The 15,881-nt window shown below is 43.0% G+C and overlaps 1 protein-coding gene across 2 annotated transcripts in view; it reads left to right on the forward strand.

The window, feature by feature from the left end:
* RHBDD3 (rhomboid domain containing 3) overlaps positions 1–15,881 on the forward strand; it is a 29,833-nt gene that overhangs the window by 457 nt on the left and 13,495 nt on the right. The window contains exons 1-5 of one of the 2 annotated variants that reach the window (XM_066603811.1): positions 6–121; positions 6,218–6,384; positions 12,256–12,639; positions 14,087–14,252; positions 15,395–15,631. In XM_066603811.1, the coding sequence (XP_066459908.1) occupies positions 6,249–6,384; positions 12,256–12,639; positions 14,087–14,252; positions 15,395–15,631 (923 nt within the window). In that variant the 5' untranslated portion in view covers positions 6–121; positions 6,218–6,248. Of the gene's footprint in view, positions 1–5; positions 122–6,217; positions 6,385–12,255; positions 12,640–14,086; positions 14,253–15,394; positions 15,632–15,881 lie in introns of those variants that run through there. The other variant, XM_066603812.1, reaches the window with a different exon arrangement.

Consider the following 15,881-nt stretch of genomic DNA (forward strand, 5'->3'; position numbering starts at 1 on the left):
CGGGAACCTGTCTTTGCGTCACTTTGTAGTAAGCAGTGTCTCAGTTCTTCAGTCAGATATTACTTGGGGACGGAAGGATAGCAGGTAGTTTCAGCGGAACGGGAAGTGTAGCATCCAAAAGGTAAGCGGTTGTTGTTATGAAGCACCCCCTGGATTGAGGTAGTGGTGTGGTCCTTTAGGCTCAGCTAATGTGGTGAGCGGGGAATAGAGACTAATCTAGAAAGTTCAGTAGGGAAGGCCGGCGGCGGCGGGGGCTGAGGAGGGGGGCATGGAGGATCTCCTCAGCGGGGCGACACTGGGAAATGGCGCGAAACTGTGCCGAGTGTGCAGGGGAGTCACTGGAGAGCTGTGCACCTTGATGGGGCGGTTATAAAATACATGCCTTATAACAGGCCATTATACAGTATACTAGCACTACAGTATAGATTATACTACCACGTTATAACAGTACATTATACAGTATACATTATACTACCACGTTATAACAGTATATTATACAGTATACTAGCACTACAGTATAGATTATACTACCACGTTATAATAGTACATTATACTACCACGTTATACCAGTACATTATACAGTATACATTATACTACCACGTTATAACAGTATATTATACAGTATACTAGCACTACAGTATAGATTATACTACCACGTTATAACAGGCCATTATACAGTATAGATTATACTACCACGTTATAATAGTTCAGTATACTAGCACATTATACCAGCACCTTATAACAGTATAATATACTAGCACATTATAATAGCACAATAGACTAGCACCTTATAATACTACAGTATACATTAAACTACCACATTATAATAGCACCTTATAACAGTACATTATACTATCACATTATAGCACTACATTATACTAGTATATTATAATACTACTTTATACTAGTACATTATAATAGTACAGTATACTAGCACCTTCTAATACTACATTATAACAGTACATTATACAGTATACTACCACTACAGTATACATTATACTACCACGTTATAATAGTTCAGTATACTAGCACATTATACCAGCACCTTATAACAGTATAATATACTAGCACATTATAATAGCACAATAGACTAGCACCTTATAATACTACAGTATACATTAAACTACCACATTATAATAGCACCTTATAACAGTACATTATACTATCACATTATAGCACTACATTATACTAGTATATTATAATACTACTTTATACTAGTACATTATAATAGTACAGTATACTAGCACCTTCTAATACTACATTATAACAGTACATTATACAGTATACTACCACTACAGTATACATTATACTACCACGTTATAATAGTTCAGTATACTAGCACATTATACCAGCACCTTATAACAGTATAATATACTAGCACATTATAATAGCACAATAGACTAGCACCTTATAATACTACAGTATACATTAAACTACCACATTATAATAGCACCTTATAACAGTACATTATACTATCACATTATAGCACTACATTATACTAGTATATTATAATACTACTTTATACTAGTACATTATAATAGTACAGTATACTAGCACCTTCTAATACTACATTATAACAGTACATTATACAGTATACTACCACTACAGTATACATTATACTACCACGTTATAATAGTTCAGTATACTAGCACATTATACCAGCACCTTATAACAGTATAATATACTAGCACATTATAATAGCACAATAGACTAGCACCTTATAATACTACAGTATACATTATACTACCACATTATAACACTACATTATAACACTATACTAGTACATTATAATACTACAGTATACATTATACTACCACATTATACTATCACATTATAGCACTACATTATACTAGTATATTATAATACTACTTTATACTAGTACATTATAATAGTACAGTATACCAGCACCTTCTAATACTACATTATACTAGTACATTATAATAGTACAGTATACCAGCACCTTCTAATACTACTTTATACTAGCACATTATAATAGTACAGTATACTAGCACCTTCTAATACTACAATATACTAGCACATTATAATAGTACCGTATAATAGTACATTATACTAGCACAGTATACTATCACATTATAATACTACAGTATACTAGCACATTCTAATACTACATTAAACTAGTACATTATAATAGTACATTATACTATCACATTATAATACTACAGTATACATTATGCTAGCACATTATAATAGTACAGTATACTAGCACCTTATAAGAGTACATTATCAGTCACACCGGCGTTATAATGTGTGTATGTTACCTGCATTTGCAATCCACATCTATATAGAACCAATGCTTTTCAATGGCAGCGGTCACATGCCCGATTTTTACCTGCGCACGAAAATGGGCAGCGGTAAATATAGGGCAGCGGATTTTAAAACGCAGATAACTGCGGCATTTGTCTTTTTTGGATTCGAAACCCCTGGAGGCTGTGGCATCCAGCGGTTATACCTTGTGCTCAGTGGGGCCGGCGGCAGCAGCGCTGACCACATTGAAAACAGATAGTGACGTTTGCGATCCCCTGGCACAGCTGTGACAGAGGAGCGCGATGTTCTCCCATTGAATTCAATGGAGCCATCGCCACAGCCGACTCCATTGAAAGCAATGGGCTGCCAACAAGCCCTGCAATGATTTTCTGTGAAGGGCTTTAAATATAAGCCCTTCCCTGGAAATCATCCCTAAAATGTGTAAAAAATAAAAAATATATACTCAGCTCTCTGCAGCTACCAGGGTTCAGGCGTGTCTGGCCTGCTCTTCTCCTGAACTACTATGTAGTGCTTTCAGCAGGCGGGGATTTAAAATCTGGTGTGAACATAGCTCACATTGCCCATATTTAGTTTGGTGAATTCCTACGACCCATCAATAGTGTCATGCCATTTATTATACATATGGGATTTGTTTAACTCTACAGGAACATTACATTTGAATGATCTTGAATGAGAGGATTGATCAAAGTAAACAGTTTGTCAGTCTGTCGAATTTTCTACATATTCCTAAAGAAAACCTATTTGTACACCTTCTACATAGAAGACCGCTGGTAAATGTCTGAAGGTGTAGGGCCTAGCTAAGAGGGGGGGGGGGGGGGGGGGGGGCGGGGTAGTCTGGGGAGAAAAAGTGAACTTGAAATTTGCATAGCCTTGCGTGAAAATATAAAAAACTTATACCTTATCTGTCCCCCGCAGCTGCCACTCTCACGGTAACTGGTCCCACACTACAGTCTTCTTCCAGCTCCTGCAATGATGTCCCCAGGATCAGCCATTAACGGTGGTCACTTGACAAGACATCATTACTGGAGGTAGAAGAAGAGTGCAGTCAGGGACTGGGTAACGGAACAGGAACTGCGGGGTAGCGGTGAGAGGAGTAGGACCTTTTACTTTTTTTACACAGAGTTGAACAGATTTCAATGTCATTTTTTCTCCTCAGACTACCCCTCTAATGATTTTGTGTAGTACCGCAGACAGAGTAGAGGGGGGGGAGGCTCCTACTGCAGTCAGTGGTCAGTCAGGATCGTGAGAAGGAGGACGGACGCACAAGGATGATTTTGTGATATAATTGCAATATGATACACAATCAGATTAAAGGAGGAAAGGATGTTAAAGAGAACCTGTCGTGTCCTAATCTCAGCAGGGCCGGCTGCATAGCTTTGTAACCGCGGCCCTGCTGACTCCAACAACGTCTGTCTTTTACTTATGCTCACCCTCTATTCCGTGTATTGGCTCCTGGCGCTGTGAATGTGTCAAGTGGGCGGTCCCCCCTGCTCACTCTCAATGGGTGATGTCAGACTACATTGACATTGAGCGGTAGGGACCGGCTACAGAAGCGAGCTGAACCTAAGAGGAGTCCAAGTAGTGATCTGTATTAACAAAAGTCAGACGTAGTTGGATTAACATGACGGGTCCGCTTTAAAGGGAATCTATTACGTCATATGAGCACCATAAACCAAGTGATGGGAGCAGGGAAGTGGAGTCTGGAGGTGGACTTTTTATACTTGCCCAGTTCCCCATTTCCATGATGTCAACCCTGGAAGTCGGCACTCGGTCTGTGTGCACCCATTATTCTCTATGGGATGCCCGCTCACTGACTGAAGAAGAGTCACGCTCATAGACCAAATGCCAACTTCCAGGGGTGACAGCATGGGGATGGGGAGCCAGGGAAGTACAAATCGTACATCCCCAGACTCTATGTTCCTTTTTTATAAGCAACATCATGGTTCCCTTTTAAGGAATGAATTGGTGAGATTTTTGTGATTTTTTTTATTTTTTTTTTTATTTTTTTTTTACATTTAGTATTTTTTTCAAATGATTAAATTCCAGCTTCCTGCAGCAAAGAAACATAAGAGTTCAATGTATAGAATTTAGAATTAAAGGGGATTTTTGGGAGTCAGGTATTGATGACCAATATGTAATTGGTTGGGGGCAGCTGCTCAGGACCCGTTGATCAGCTGTCTGAAGTGGCCGCAGCCCCCCGGCCACCTCACTGTGTACTAGGCACAGTGCTGTACCTTTCCTAGCAGTGGTGCCCAGTGTAGTAGCTCAATCTCATTCACTTGAATGGCACGGTGCTGCTCTTAGGCCATGTGATTGATGAATGGCACACCACAGGCCTGAAAAGAGGCCACTGCGTTAACCGAGCAATGTGGCCTCCTCAGTCAGGGGTCCCAATTGGCAGATCCCCACTAATAGGATATTGATGGCCTATCCTTAGCATAGATCATCAATATGTTAGTCCAGAAAAACCCTCCTAAATGTGTCTATGCTGCAGTAACAGTTCTACAAAAATTGTACAATTTTACAACTGCGATGTAAAAAAGCTAATATCAAGTTATAGCAAGCTTTTGATTGGAAACATTGGTGCAAGAAGTGGTGCAACCCTTTAATTAAGGAGGCAACTGAAAGAGAACATAAACCTTGAAAATGAGAAGGAATTGAAACAAAAGTACCGTATATACTGGAGTATAAGCTGAGTTTTTCAGCATATTTTTTTTGGGCTAAAAAAGCCAAGGGGGGCTTATACTCGAGTGAGGTAAAAAAAAAACCCCGCAATACTCACCTCCCAGCCTGCGTCTGTGTTCCCAGTTCCATGGTCTTCCCGGTGGTGCGGCAAGCTGCTTGAGAATTCTCCCCACTGTCATCTTCCTGCTCGGCTTTGAATTTCCCCGCTGTCAGCGTTGTGTAACCAAGCGCTGTGATTGGATCGAGCGCCAGCCAATCACAGCCGGCGCTCGATCATTCACAGCCATTCAGTGAATGACATCACTGAATGGCTGTGATTGGTTCATCGAGCGCCGGCTGTGATTGGCTGGCGCTCAATCCAATCACAGCGCTTATCTACAGAGCGCTGACGGCGGGGAAATTCAAAGCCAAACGGGGAGAATTCTCAAGCAGCTTGCCGCACCGCCAGGGAGACCATCACGCTGGGGAGACAGACGCCGGTGAGTATTGCGTTTTTTTAACCTAGTATATACTCGAGTATAGCTAGGCTCATACACGAGTCAATAGGTTTTACCAGTTTTTTGTGGTAAAACATATTGACTCGGCTTATACTCGGGTGGGCTAATACTGGAGTATATACGGTATATTGGAAAGTTACTTTTATTTATTTTTTAATTATAGGATGATGCAGCTTAAGATTGGAAACCTTCTTTAAGACTAAATCTTGCTGTTATTGGTGACATATTCCATACACATTTATCTCTCCTCACGTCTTTTCTGTCCGAGTTTCACTTCATAATTTAAAAAGCACTTGTCATGTCCTCATGTCAGCAGGGCCGGCTACATAGCTGTGCAGCCATGGCGTTGCAGACTCCAACAGTGTCCTTCCTTTGTTCCTACTTACCTCCGTTCCCCCATACAGGCTCTTAGATTCGGCTTCCAACACTGGCATTGTGTTAAGTGGGTTGTTCCCGCCGATCACTGCCAATCAAGTCTGATGTCACTCATTGATAGTGAGCAGTGGGGACGCCAACTTGATACAGTCACAGTGCCGGGAATCTAAGAAGACCACACATTAGGGAACGGGGGTAAGTATGAACAAAAGAAAGGCTGCAATAGAGTCAGCGGGGCTGCAGCTGTAAACTATGTAGCTGTCCCGCTGACTTGGCATTTCCTCTTTAAAATATCAGTGTATTAATTGGTGGCTGTCATATTTCCATATTCTGCATTTATAGTCATTTGCTAGAATAACTGTTCTGCCTTGCAGGTACATAAGGAGATTCCCAATCTCCATAAGGATGCTAAGATTGCTGCTTAGAACAGGACCACCCCTGGGATGTCTCTTGCTGATGTTCTTGCTACTGCTTGGAAGTATCATTCTGTCTTGCAGTGACTTGGTGTTACATCTGGAAACTTTTCAAGAGATTTGGGATGGTGAGATAATTTAGTGATGTATAACCTTGTGTAACAAAATTGCAGTGATTATGTATATAAAAAAAGTACACATCTGTGAAAAATTACAATAAAATATCTTTGTTATTTTTACTGAAAAGCACATATGCAATGGAACAGAGTGAAAACAGTGGCGGAAATATCACTGGCAATGTTGTTGTATAGTGATGTTGAGAAACATGTTGAGGTAGGTATTAGTGTACCTTGACGCCACCAGATGCTAGGGGTTTGACAGGAGGAACGCCCCTGTAACACCCCCAGCTCCCAATTGGCAGCCAAGTGTAAGGTCTTGCAATGCAGTGCATGAGGGCCTGCAGCGCCCTGCCATGTCAGTGGCCCGCTGTGTATTGGGTGGCTGCACGGCACTCACCCAACTCCCTCTCAGACTTCCTACGGTGTCGGCTCCCTGCTTCAGTGTCCGTGCTCCGCCGCCTGTTGCTATCTCTCCACCTGGCCTCTGCATTTGCTGAAAGCGCCGCCATTGTCAGCGGTAAAGCAGCTGCACAGCAGTCTGCGTGTGTTTTCTGCCGCTGCTCTGCAGTCCCAGAAGACGGCGCCGATGTAAGCGGTAAAGCCGCTTCACAGCTCTGTCTCTCCCACCCCATCCCCCGCTGCCGGCCCTCTGGAGTCCCTGAAGCCGCCGGCGATATAACATTGAGAGTGGTCCAGTTGATCCAGGGAACAGTCTGATTGCCATTAGGGAGTCGGGAAGGAATTTTTCCCCCAAAAGGGCTAATTGGCTTCTGGCCTTGGGGTTTTTTGCCTTCCTCTCGATCAACACAGTAGGATAGACAGGCTGGACTAGATGGACATTGTCTTCATTCGGCCTTACATACTATGTTACTATGTGGTGGAGGTGCTGGGGCCGTGCTTCTCCAGCCGCGCCATTACACCACCTTCACACCTGCTTTCACTCCCTGCTTTTAACACTGCACTGCAATGCTACAAAGCGGGGTTGCGCGTTATGCGTTACCGCCGTGGAAGGCACTTCATGCGAACACCTTTAACCCTTTCCAATCCAATTTGTATCCGGGTTTTCCTAGGGGGCTTACTCTTTTTCTGCCATTATACAACGGCGCTATATGCTGGCTAAACCCAGTATTGCATGAGGTGACACGTTGGATAGGCTCCGACAGCAGAGAGGCTGGCAATATACAGTAAGAGAACCCCGATGGACGTCTTCCAACATTGGAGCTGTACAGCCTTAAAACATAATGTCTTCAGACGTCAGACAGTGGATTGGAAAGGGTTAAAGGGGTTGTCCCGCGAAAGCAAGTGGGGGTATACACTTCTGTATGGCCATATTAATGCACTTTGTAATATACATCGTGCATTAATTATGAGCCATACAGAAGTTATTCACTTACCTGCTCCGTTGCTGGCGTCCCCGTCTCCATGGTGCCGTCTAATTTCAGCGTCTAATCTCCCGATTAGACGCGCTTGCGCAGTCCGGTCTTCTCCCTTCTGAATGGGGCCGCTCGTGCTGAAGAGCTGCTCCTCGTAGCTCCGCCCCGTCACATGTGCCGATTCCAGCCAATCAGGAGGCTGGAATCGGCAATGGAACGCACAGAGCCCACGGTGCACCATGGGAGAAGACCTGCGGTCGACCGTGGGTGAAGATCCCGGCGGCCATCTTCGCAAAGTAAGTAAGAAGTCACCGGAGCGCGGGGATTCGGGTAAGTACTATCCGTTTTTTTTTTTAAACCCCTGCATCGGGTTTGTCTCGCGCCGAACGGGGGGCTATTGAAAAAAAAAACAACCCGTTTCGGCGCGGGACAACCCCTTTAAGGATTAGAGATGAGCGAGTATACTCGCTAAAGGCAATTGCTCGAGCGAGCATTGCCTTTAGTGAGTATCTCCCCGCTCAAGATAGATCTCCCCTCCGTTCCGCCCCGCTCTCCCCCGCAGCTCCGTGCCCGCTGCCGGCACCCGAACCTGCAGTCTCGAGCGGGGGAGATACTCGGTAAAGGCAATGCTCGCTCGAGCAATTGCCTTTAGCGAGTATACTCGCTCATCTATATTAAGGATGGCCGGAACCAGGGACTAAATCATAGTGGGCTGCCAGGACCTGCAGGGAAACCTGTGCTGCAGCCAATCAGGTACAGGGGGCGTAACCCCTATGTCACTCTTGACTCCATCCAGGACTTCCTGGTGACGTCAAGATACCCTAATACCGTTGAGGTGTAAGGGTGCCCAATATGACTCTAATCCAAGTAAACCCCAAATCATCCCTCTCATTCCTAGAAGTCCATTTTAAAAATGCATGCCAAAAGGACATACCGGTACATGTCATTGGAACCTGGATACATTTGGCGTATGCACCAGGAGCCTTCCCAGCATGTACACCGAACATAGCGTTCAAACATGACGTAAACATGAGCTGAATGCTGATGATATGTGAACATACACTTTAAAATCAATGGTTGGAACGACTACCAGGGAATTCATATGTGCCACGGATTTCTGCAGCCCATTTGAGTCATGTTGTGGATTCTCAAATATACAGAAAATTCACAGTTGTTTTAGTTCAATCGGTTTTTATTGGTTTTCAAAGAAAAGTATTATATAGACATTGCACAACATCGTTGATATCAACATGTGTCCGTATAAGCACAACAATCGAAAATTCACAGTTGTTTTAACTGATTTTTAGTGTAAGGCTTCCCACACACGGGTGAGCGCGATATCAGGCCGTGAAACTCAGCCCCATTATTTTTCTCGTGAACTTGCGATATCCCCAAGCATGCGGGGCGTTTTTCTGTCAAAAATGCCTCCCATCACTTCTATGACGTTGCGATCTTCTGGCTGAAAGGAGGATTTGCAAGTGTTTTCCCATTGCTTTCAATGAGAAACTTCGCATCACATGCCATGCAATGTGTTTCCCTGACCCATTGAAAACAATGGGCGGTGTGTTCTGAGGAAGATTGAGTATGCCGCAATTTTTTTCACTCACTATGATGCGGTTCGGGAATAAATCACTCATGTATATGGCTCCATTCAAAAGAATGGGATTCATGTTTGTGCATCCCACAACGCATAGATCTTGCTCGATTTTCTCGGCTGTGCAAAAACAGCGTAATAAGTGAAATCCTGTGGATACATAAACAACAAATTCATGTGTGGATTTTCTGTGTGCGAAATACAGCAGTTCCCCCCCCCCCACTAAATGTGAAAATAGAGGATTTCACAGTGAAATCTGTGGCATTTTAGCATTCTGTTGCATACTATGGAAGTCTGTGCAGTAGTTCAAAAGGCGAAGATTTTTCTGCATATAGACTTTGACACTTTATTTATATACCTAAATTGACATTTTTGTCCTGAAAAATTGTTCTGAAGTGCAGGCCACTAGGGTTCTCCCTTCCTTCTGACCAGCTATCTGCTGTCTTCTGTCAACTGAAGCTGTCTCAAATGGGCAGAACAAGAAGTGGAGGAGCGAGATTAGTCATCACTCTTATTGAAGTCCATGAGAGCAGTGGGGAAGAGGAGGGAGAAACTTAGACCTGATGTTAGAGCTAATGGTGATTTATTTGCTGCTACTGCATTGCTCAGTACTGCTGTGCACTGACCTAAATGGGATGTCTGTTCCTTTTACAGACAGTTAGAGACCAGAATTTGCAGTTCTCTGCGCACTCTCTTCCCATCAGTTCTGAGACAATCACACGTACACCCTGCAGAGGGGAACAATGGGGAAAATGCAGGATACAGGTCATGTAATAGCCAGAAATAGTGTTATTCCTCACGTACATACATTCTGAAAATATAGGCACACTTTAAAAATAGATTATGCAATTAAAATACATCCACCATAACTAACAAGATATATGGGTGCTATTTAACCTACTCCTTAGACCTTTGGGCAGAATGTCCCAAATAGATTATTTTTTTCCAGCCCTGCCACAAAAATACTGCTCTATAGACAAATATCTTTCCATTTTGGTTAAAAATGAATAATGAGGGGCTCAGTGGAATTAGTGTAGATCTGTCGTACACCTTATTCATATACTACTAGACAACTTATACGGTAATGCAGTTCATTTACATAATCGTTCCACCTAAAAGGGCCTCAAAGGACGGATACAGCTCCTCTTCTTTTTTTTTTTTAACCACACCTAATCTTAGCTTCAAAAATTGCATAAAAAACCTGATCAAAACCTGCATGTGTGACCGCACTCTAATGATAAAATCTGTCATCTCCTTACTAGTTAATGTGAGAATTTTTATGTTTTTTTAATTATGAGAAGGCAGATGTTTCATGCACTTACCGTATTTTTCATTCTATTAGACGCACCCCCGTTTTGGAGCGGGAAAATAGGGGGACATTTTTTAAACTCACCCAGGGACAGCGCAGGGTTAGTGCGACAGAGCAGAAGAAGCAGCAGAGGTCTGAAAAACTGGAGCTTCTTGTCACAGCGGCGCTTGTGTGTGGCAGGAGGAAGAGAAGAAGCCGTTTGGTGGAGGCGGGGAGCAGCAGTAGTACCCGCCGGCTCTCACCACCAATCAGCGGTACGTATGGGCGGCAGTAGGGAGGAGAGAAAACTTCTGACTGATCGCAGATTTGTTCGTGCGATCGCGAGTTTAACGCGCGATTGTGCTAACTAAATCGTGGTCACACTTTAAATTCGCGATCGCGCTAAAAATGGCAATCGGAACAAATTTTCGGCATATTCGCGTTATAAGACGCAGCAACTTTTCCCCCCCGTTTTGGAGGGGAAAAAAGTGCATCTTATAGAGTGAAAAATACGGTAATTCTTCTTTAGTCTTCCCATAAGGGCATCACAGCTTGATTGTGTTGTCGAGGAGATCTATCCTGCAGATGCCATCAATAGACTCTATTCACAGAAGTGAGGAGAACTGACCCTATTTCTATTATATGTCGGGCTGTGTGCTACATACTTGCTCTTCTGATCAAAGAAAGACTAACCATAGGAGATTGTAAAACAGTGACCCCAACCCCGGTGCGAGGTGTATTCAAGACAACGCGCATGGGTAAAAAGGGGATGCCGAGCGTCTCCAGATGTGTGTTTGGCAAGCAAACTTCTTCTGTTGTCCTGATGAACAATTCCTGGTAAGGAGAAAGAATTGTGTAGCTATGAACAGCAGAATGTTGTGAAGTGGTCAGGGGCGTCTGGCACTGTCAAAACCACATAACTTTGAACTATAAGATGCAGGGGCTTTTTCAAAGATATTTTTTTTGCTAAAAAGTACATTTAAGACCTCCTGTCCACAGGCGATATTTCATTGCGTTATCTGCGGCGATAGTCTGCACGTGGGTAACGCATGAAATGCTTTTCATAGAATAACTATGGAAATCGCAGCCCAATGTACATGATTTTCCACGTGTATAAAAATCGCAGCATGCCGCGATTTGCTGCGATTTTCCGCGATGAACCTATCCTAATGATGGTTTCATCGCGGAAAATCGCGCTGGCTTTAGTGTTTTCCCGCGTCGGAAATCCGCTGCGTTAAAACTAGAGATGAGCGAGCATGCTCGTTTAGAGCAATTACTCGAACGAGCATCGCTTTTTTTCGAGTAACTGCCTACTCGTGCGAAAATATTTGGGGGTTTGTGGGGGGGAGCAGGGGGAGGGAGAGAGATCTCCCCCCCCCCCCCCCCCCCCCGCCGCCCCCTGAAGCTTTTCGGACGAGAAGGCAGTTACTTGAAAAAAAGCAATGCTCTTTCGAATAATTGCTCTAAACGAGCATGCTCGCTCATTTCTAGTTAAAACACAACGCCTGTGGACAGGCGCCTTGTAGTCCAAGAAATATGGTATATTACTACACATTGAATATATTGGTGTTGTATATAAGTATAAAACTGACAATTTATGGATCTTTTATGTGTTTTTTTTGAAGGACATCGGTTATTCACACATGTGCTCTGTGCCACTGAAAATCATCAGCTCTTATTCTCATTGTTTCTCTTCCCTCTTCTGTTCTGGAGGATGGAGGAACGTCTTGGCACTTTCTACTTTCTGCAGTTATCCAGCCTATGCACACTGTGTTCTGCCATTCTTTACCTTCTGATATCCTTCCTCCTGCCTCGACCAGCTGCCCCTGCTTCCGGATACGTTGCCACTCAGTTGTCAATATTGGTAGCTAAGCACAAAGCAGTCACATGGAGACTTGGCAAAAAGATGGCATTTATGTTGCCATATGGAATCTTATTAATCACTCAGCTACTTTTTCCAGAATCTTCGCTTCTATTTCATGCCTGTGGAATAATCAGTGGACTCGCCAGTATCCTTTAAAGTGACATGGAAATTTCGAATCATTGTGAGCGTGTCATGGTGCCAGTATGCACTTGTTCAGCCCTGCTTCTCCGTGGCTTCCTCTGGTAGATGCGTATTTTTACAGCTTCAGCATCTATGAGGTGGCATTAAGCAATGAGTTTCAGGAAACTGTGTAGCGATGAGCTCTGTTCTGCAATCTGAAATCTCATGGAATCCTTAATTGGCCATACACATTAGATAGAAGTAGGTTGGTGGTTGGACAACTTTTGAACAAACAATTGCCTGGTGAATGATTGTTTTGTAGACACAGCCATACACAATTTAGTTTCCATCTGGATACTATTGATGGCCTATCATCAGGATAGGCCATCAATAGTAGATCAGTGGAGGTCTGTCACCTGAGACTCTTTGCAATCTGCTGTGTACCAGGTCGGTGCGCTACTGACCACAGCCCATTTATGCTAGAAGCAGACAGCTCTAATCCCAGTGCAGTGGCCCAGCTTGGTATTACATACAACGTTTCCATTCACTTCAATGGCAATTTTGCATGTAATATCAATCGGGGCCACTACAGTGGGATTGGAGCTGTCTGCCAGCCAAATTCTGCTGCGGGCAGTAGAGCAATGCCCTGGCAGACAGAGGATCCCAAGTTGCTGATCTACAATTGATAGGCTATTCTGAGGATAGGTCATCAATAGTTTACAGCTTGTCAACCCCTTCTTCCGAGGTCAGAGCATCAGTGACATGACTCCTGCACTAGACGGTGGGGAGGTGAGTAGATCTTATTCCTTTTATTTAATACCAGTCCATGGCTTGCATAAAATGGCATTATTGGCTGGATTCGGACAATCATGCTATACTTTTGCAATTTAGGCCGTGATCAGCTGACATTTTCCAGCACGACTGATCAGATCTTTGGCAGGCTATCGGCCATTGGCTATGACAAAGAATCACTTGCTAATTATGCAACCAATGGTCACCCATAATGGTCAAAATCGGCCATTACACTGTCCCTTAAGCGCAGGACCAGCTTTACATGTGTTTAAACTGGCCATATATGGTAAAAGATTCCAGGCGCAAGACGAACAATCTTTTTGGGAACGTTTTTTAATGGAAAGATTTTTCTGGGTAAGTTCTTTCAAAGAAATGTCTTTTGTAGGCGAAATAGCTTTCATCTGAATATTGGCTGAAAATGTCAAACTAATATTACAATGAAGGAAAACTCTGTTCGTGAAAGCATAGGTGTCTGTAATAAGGTGGTCATGCAACATACCTATGTGTGTTTTATGTATAGTTCTATTTGAACACAACAGTTTGTGAGACATTGGCTTGCTGGCAGCAGAGAGATTGTTCAGTATACAGTAGAGTTAATGTATATTTTGGGGTAGTCCTATCCGGTAATGTGGATAGGTGAACTCGCTGTGTTGGAGATATTCCTTACAGTTCGCCTGCAGCTCGCGCCGGATTACTTCGGAGCCTAGAGCTGCCGGTTTCGAGGAGACAGGCACTGGAGAGCATACACCTTTGTAACTGCTTGACATCTTTTAACCTGGTCCGATTTATCCCAGCTCAAGAAGAAAGTTCATTATTATATGATGTGAATTCCACAGCACAAGAGCGGTAGGTGATATGTACATTAACATTACATTAACATCACAACTATTCAATGCAAGAGATGAAATACATAATCACGGAAACTGAAGTTAGGCAAGCCATACAATTATCTCCCAATTACCAAACCCCTGTCCCTGTCGGTCTGTCCAATCAATGTCACAAGTCATTTGCTGTAGAACTTCCTATCTCACCCAACTATAAACCCTAGCTTTTAAAAACTTTGTAACAGTCGATGCCAACACAATTCTACTCAAACCCATCAAAGACCTGACCCTACACCAATCCTACATTAACCCTTTAGTAATGGAACTCATTTTAGTCTTAAGGATCAGTAAAATATTTTCACTTCTGTGCTCTAGCGGTCATAACTTTTATATTTTTCCTAAGTATAGTAGCTGTATTGTATTTTTCAGGAACTATTTTAGGGTATACAGTATGCCATGTATTGAATACATTTTAATAAGTTTGTTTTGGGATTTATTTTTGTTCAGCATTCACTGTGTGATATAGATAATGCATTAGATTGATTCTACGGGACGTTACAATTACGGTGCTACCAAATTTGTATAGTTTTTGTTGTGTTTTTTACTACTTTTAAACAATAATAACACTTGTTTTATAATAATTTTTTTTGTTGCAGCATCAGGCCGGCCTCACACACATATGGGCTGCAGCTCGGACTCCTCCATTGACCTCAATGGAGGCCATCCACGCGGATTCCCGCGATAAAACAGAGCATGTTGCGATTTTTCTTCTGCTCGTGGGATACACAATTCATATGCGCGAGTGCGAGGGAAAGTTAGAAAATGCATGCCTTTTAATTCCTGCGCTTTACCGCAGAAAGTCCACGGAAACACAATTGCGGAATCTGCAATTCAAATCCAGTCGGCTGAGCCTGACTTCAAAGACCCAAAACTGCGCCAAAAATGCAACGTGGGTTAAAGTTTGTGACGCAAAGAACGAGTCTAAAGCAAGCTAACCAAGAGGTTTATTATAGCGGCTCACACTGTCTCTTACAGTGTGAGCCGCTATAATAAATTTGGCGCATCTTGTATAGTCCTAGGCTGCTTAAATTTAAGACAATATTAATAAATCTGTCCCAGTGTGATTTTAGGGTTTTGATGGTAATATTTTTTTTTTTCCCTCAGGCTTCCATACTATACAGATGAGTCAGTTCTCTCTAATGATTTGCCCATAGGAGGAGCAACTATGCACAATTCAAATGTTACCAATCTCATAGAGACTCCTGTTTGGTTAGGAGACCCGGTATCCTTGGAAGAGGAGATGTTGGAAGCAGGTATTTTAGCTTCTCTGAGGGAACATGAAGAACAGGCCAGGCTGAAGCAGGAGCTGATCCTGAACAAATCCAGTGTGTCGGCACTTAGGTGAGATGGTGCTATGTACAAATGCCACATTTTTGGTATTTTCAGAAATTCACAAAGACAAACAATAAGGTGATCACTAAATCTGATGAACACATTCTAGAATCTCAGGCTTTGCACTGAACGTATAAGACACGAAGCCTTATTGTTGAAAGGCAGAGCTTTGACAAAATGTCTTTGATTGTATCTAGTAATTAGGGGTGGTTATCTGAAGATTAAATTTAAGCATCACCCATTCATTCCTGGCAGAGTA

Source organism: Eleutherodactylus coqui, chromosome 5 (assembly GCF_035609145.1).
Source record: "Eleutherodactylus coqui strain aEleCoq1 chromosome 5, aEleCoq1.hap1, whole genome shotgun sequence".
Classification (NCBI taxonomy): Eukaryota; Metazoa; Chordata; class Amphibia; order Anura; family Eleutherodactylidae; genus Eleutherodactylus; species Eleutherodactylus coqui.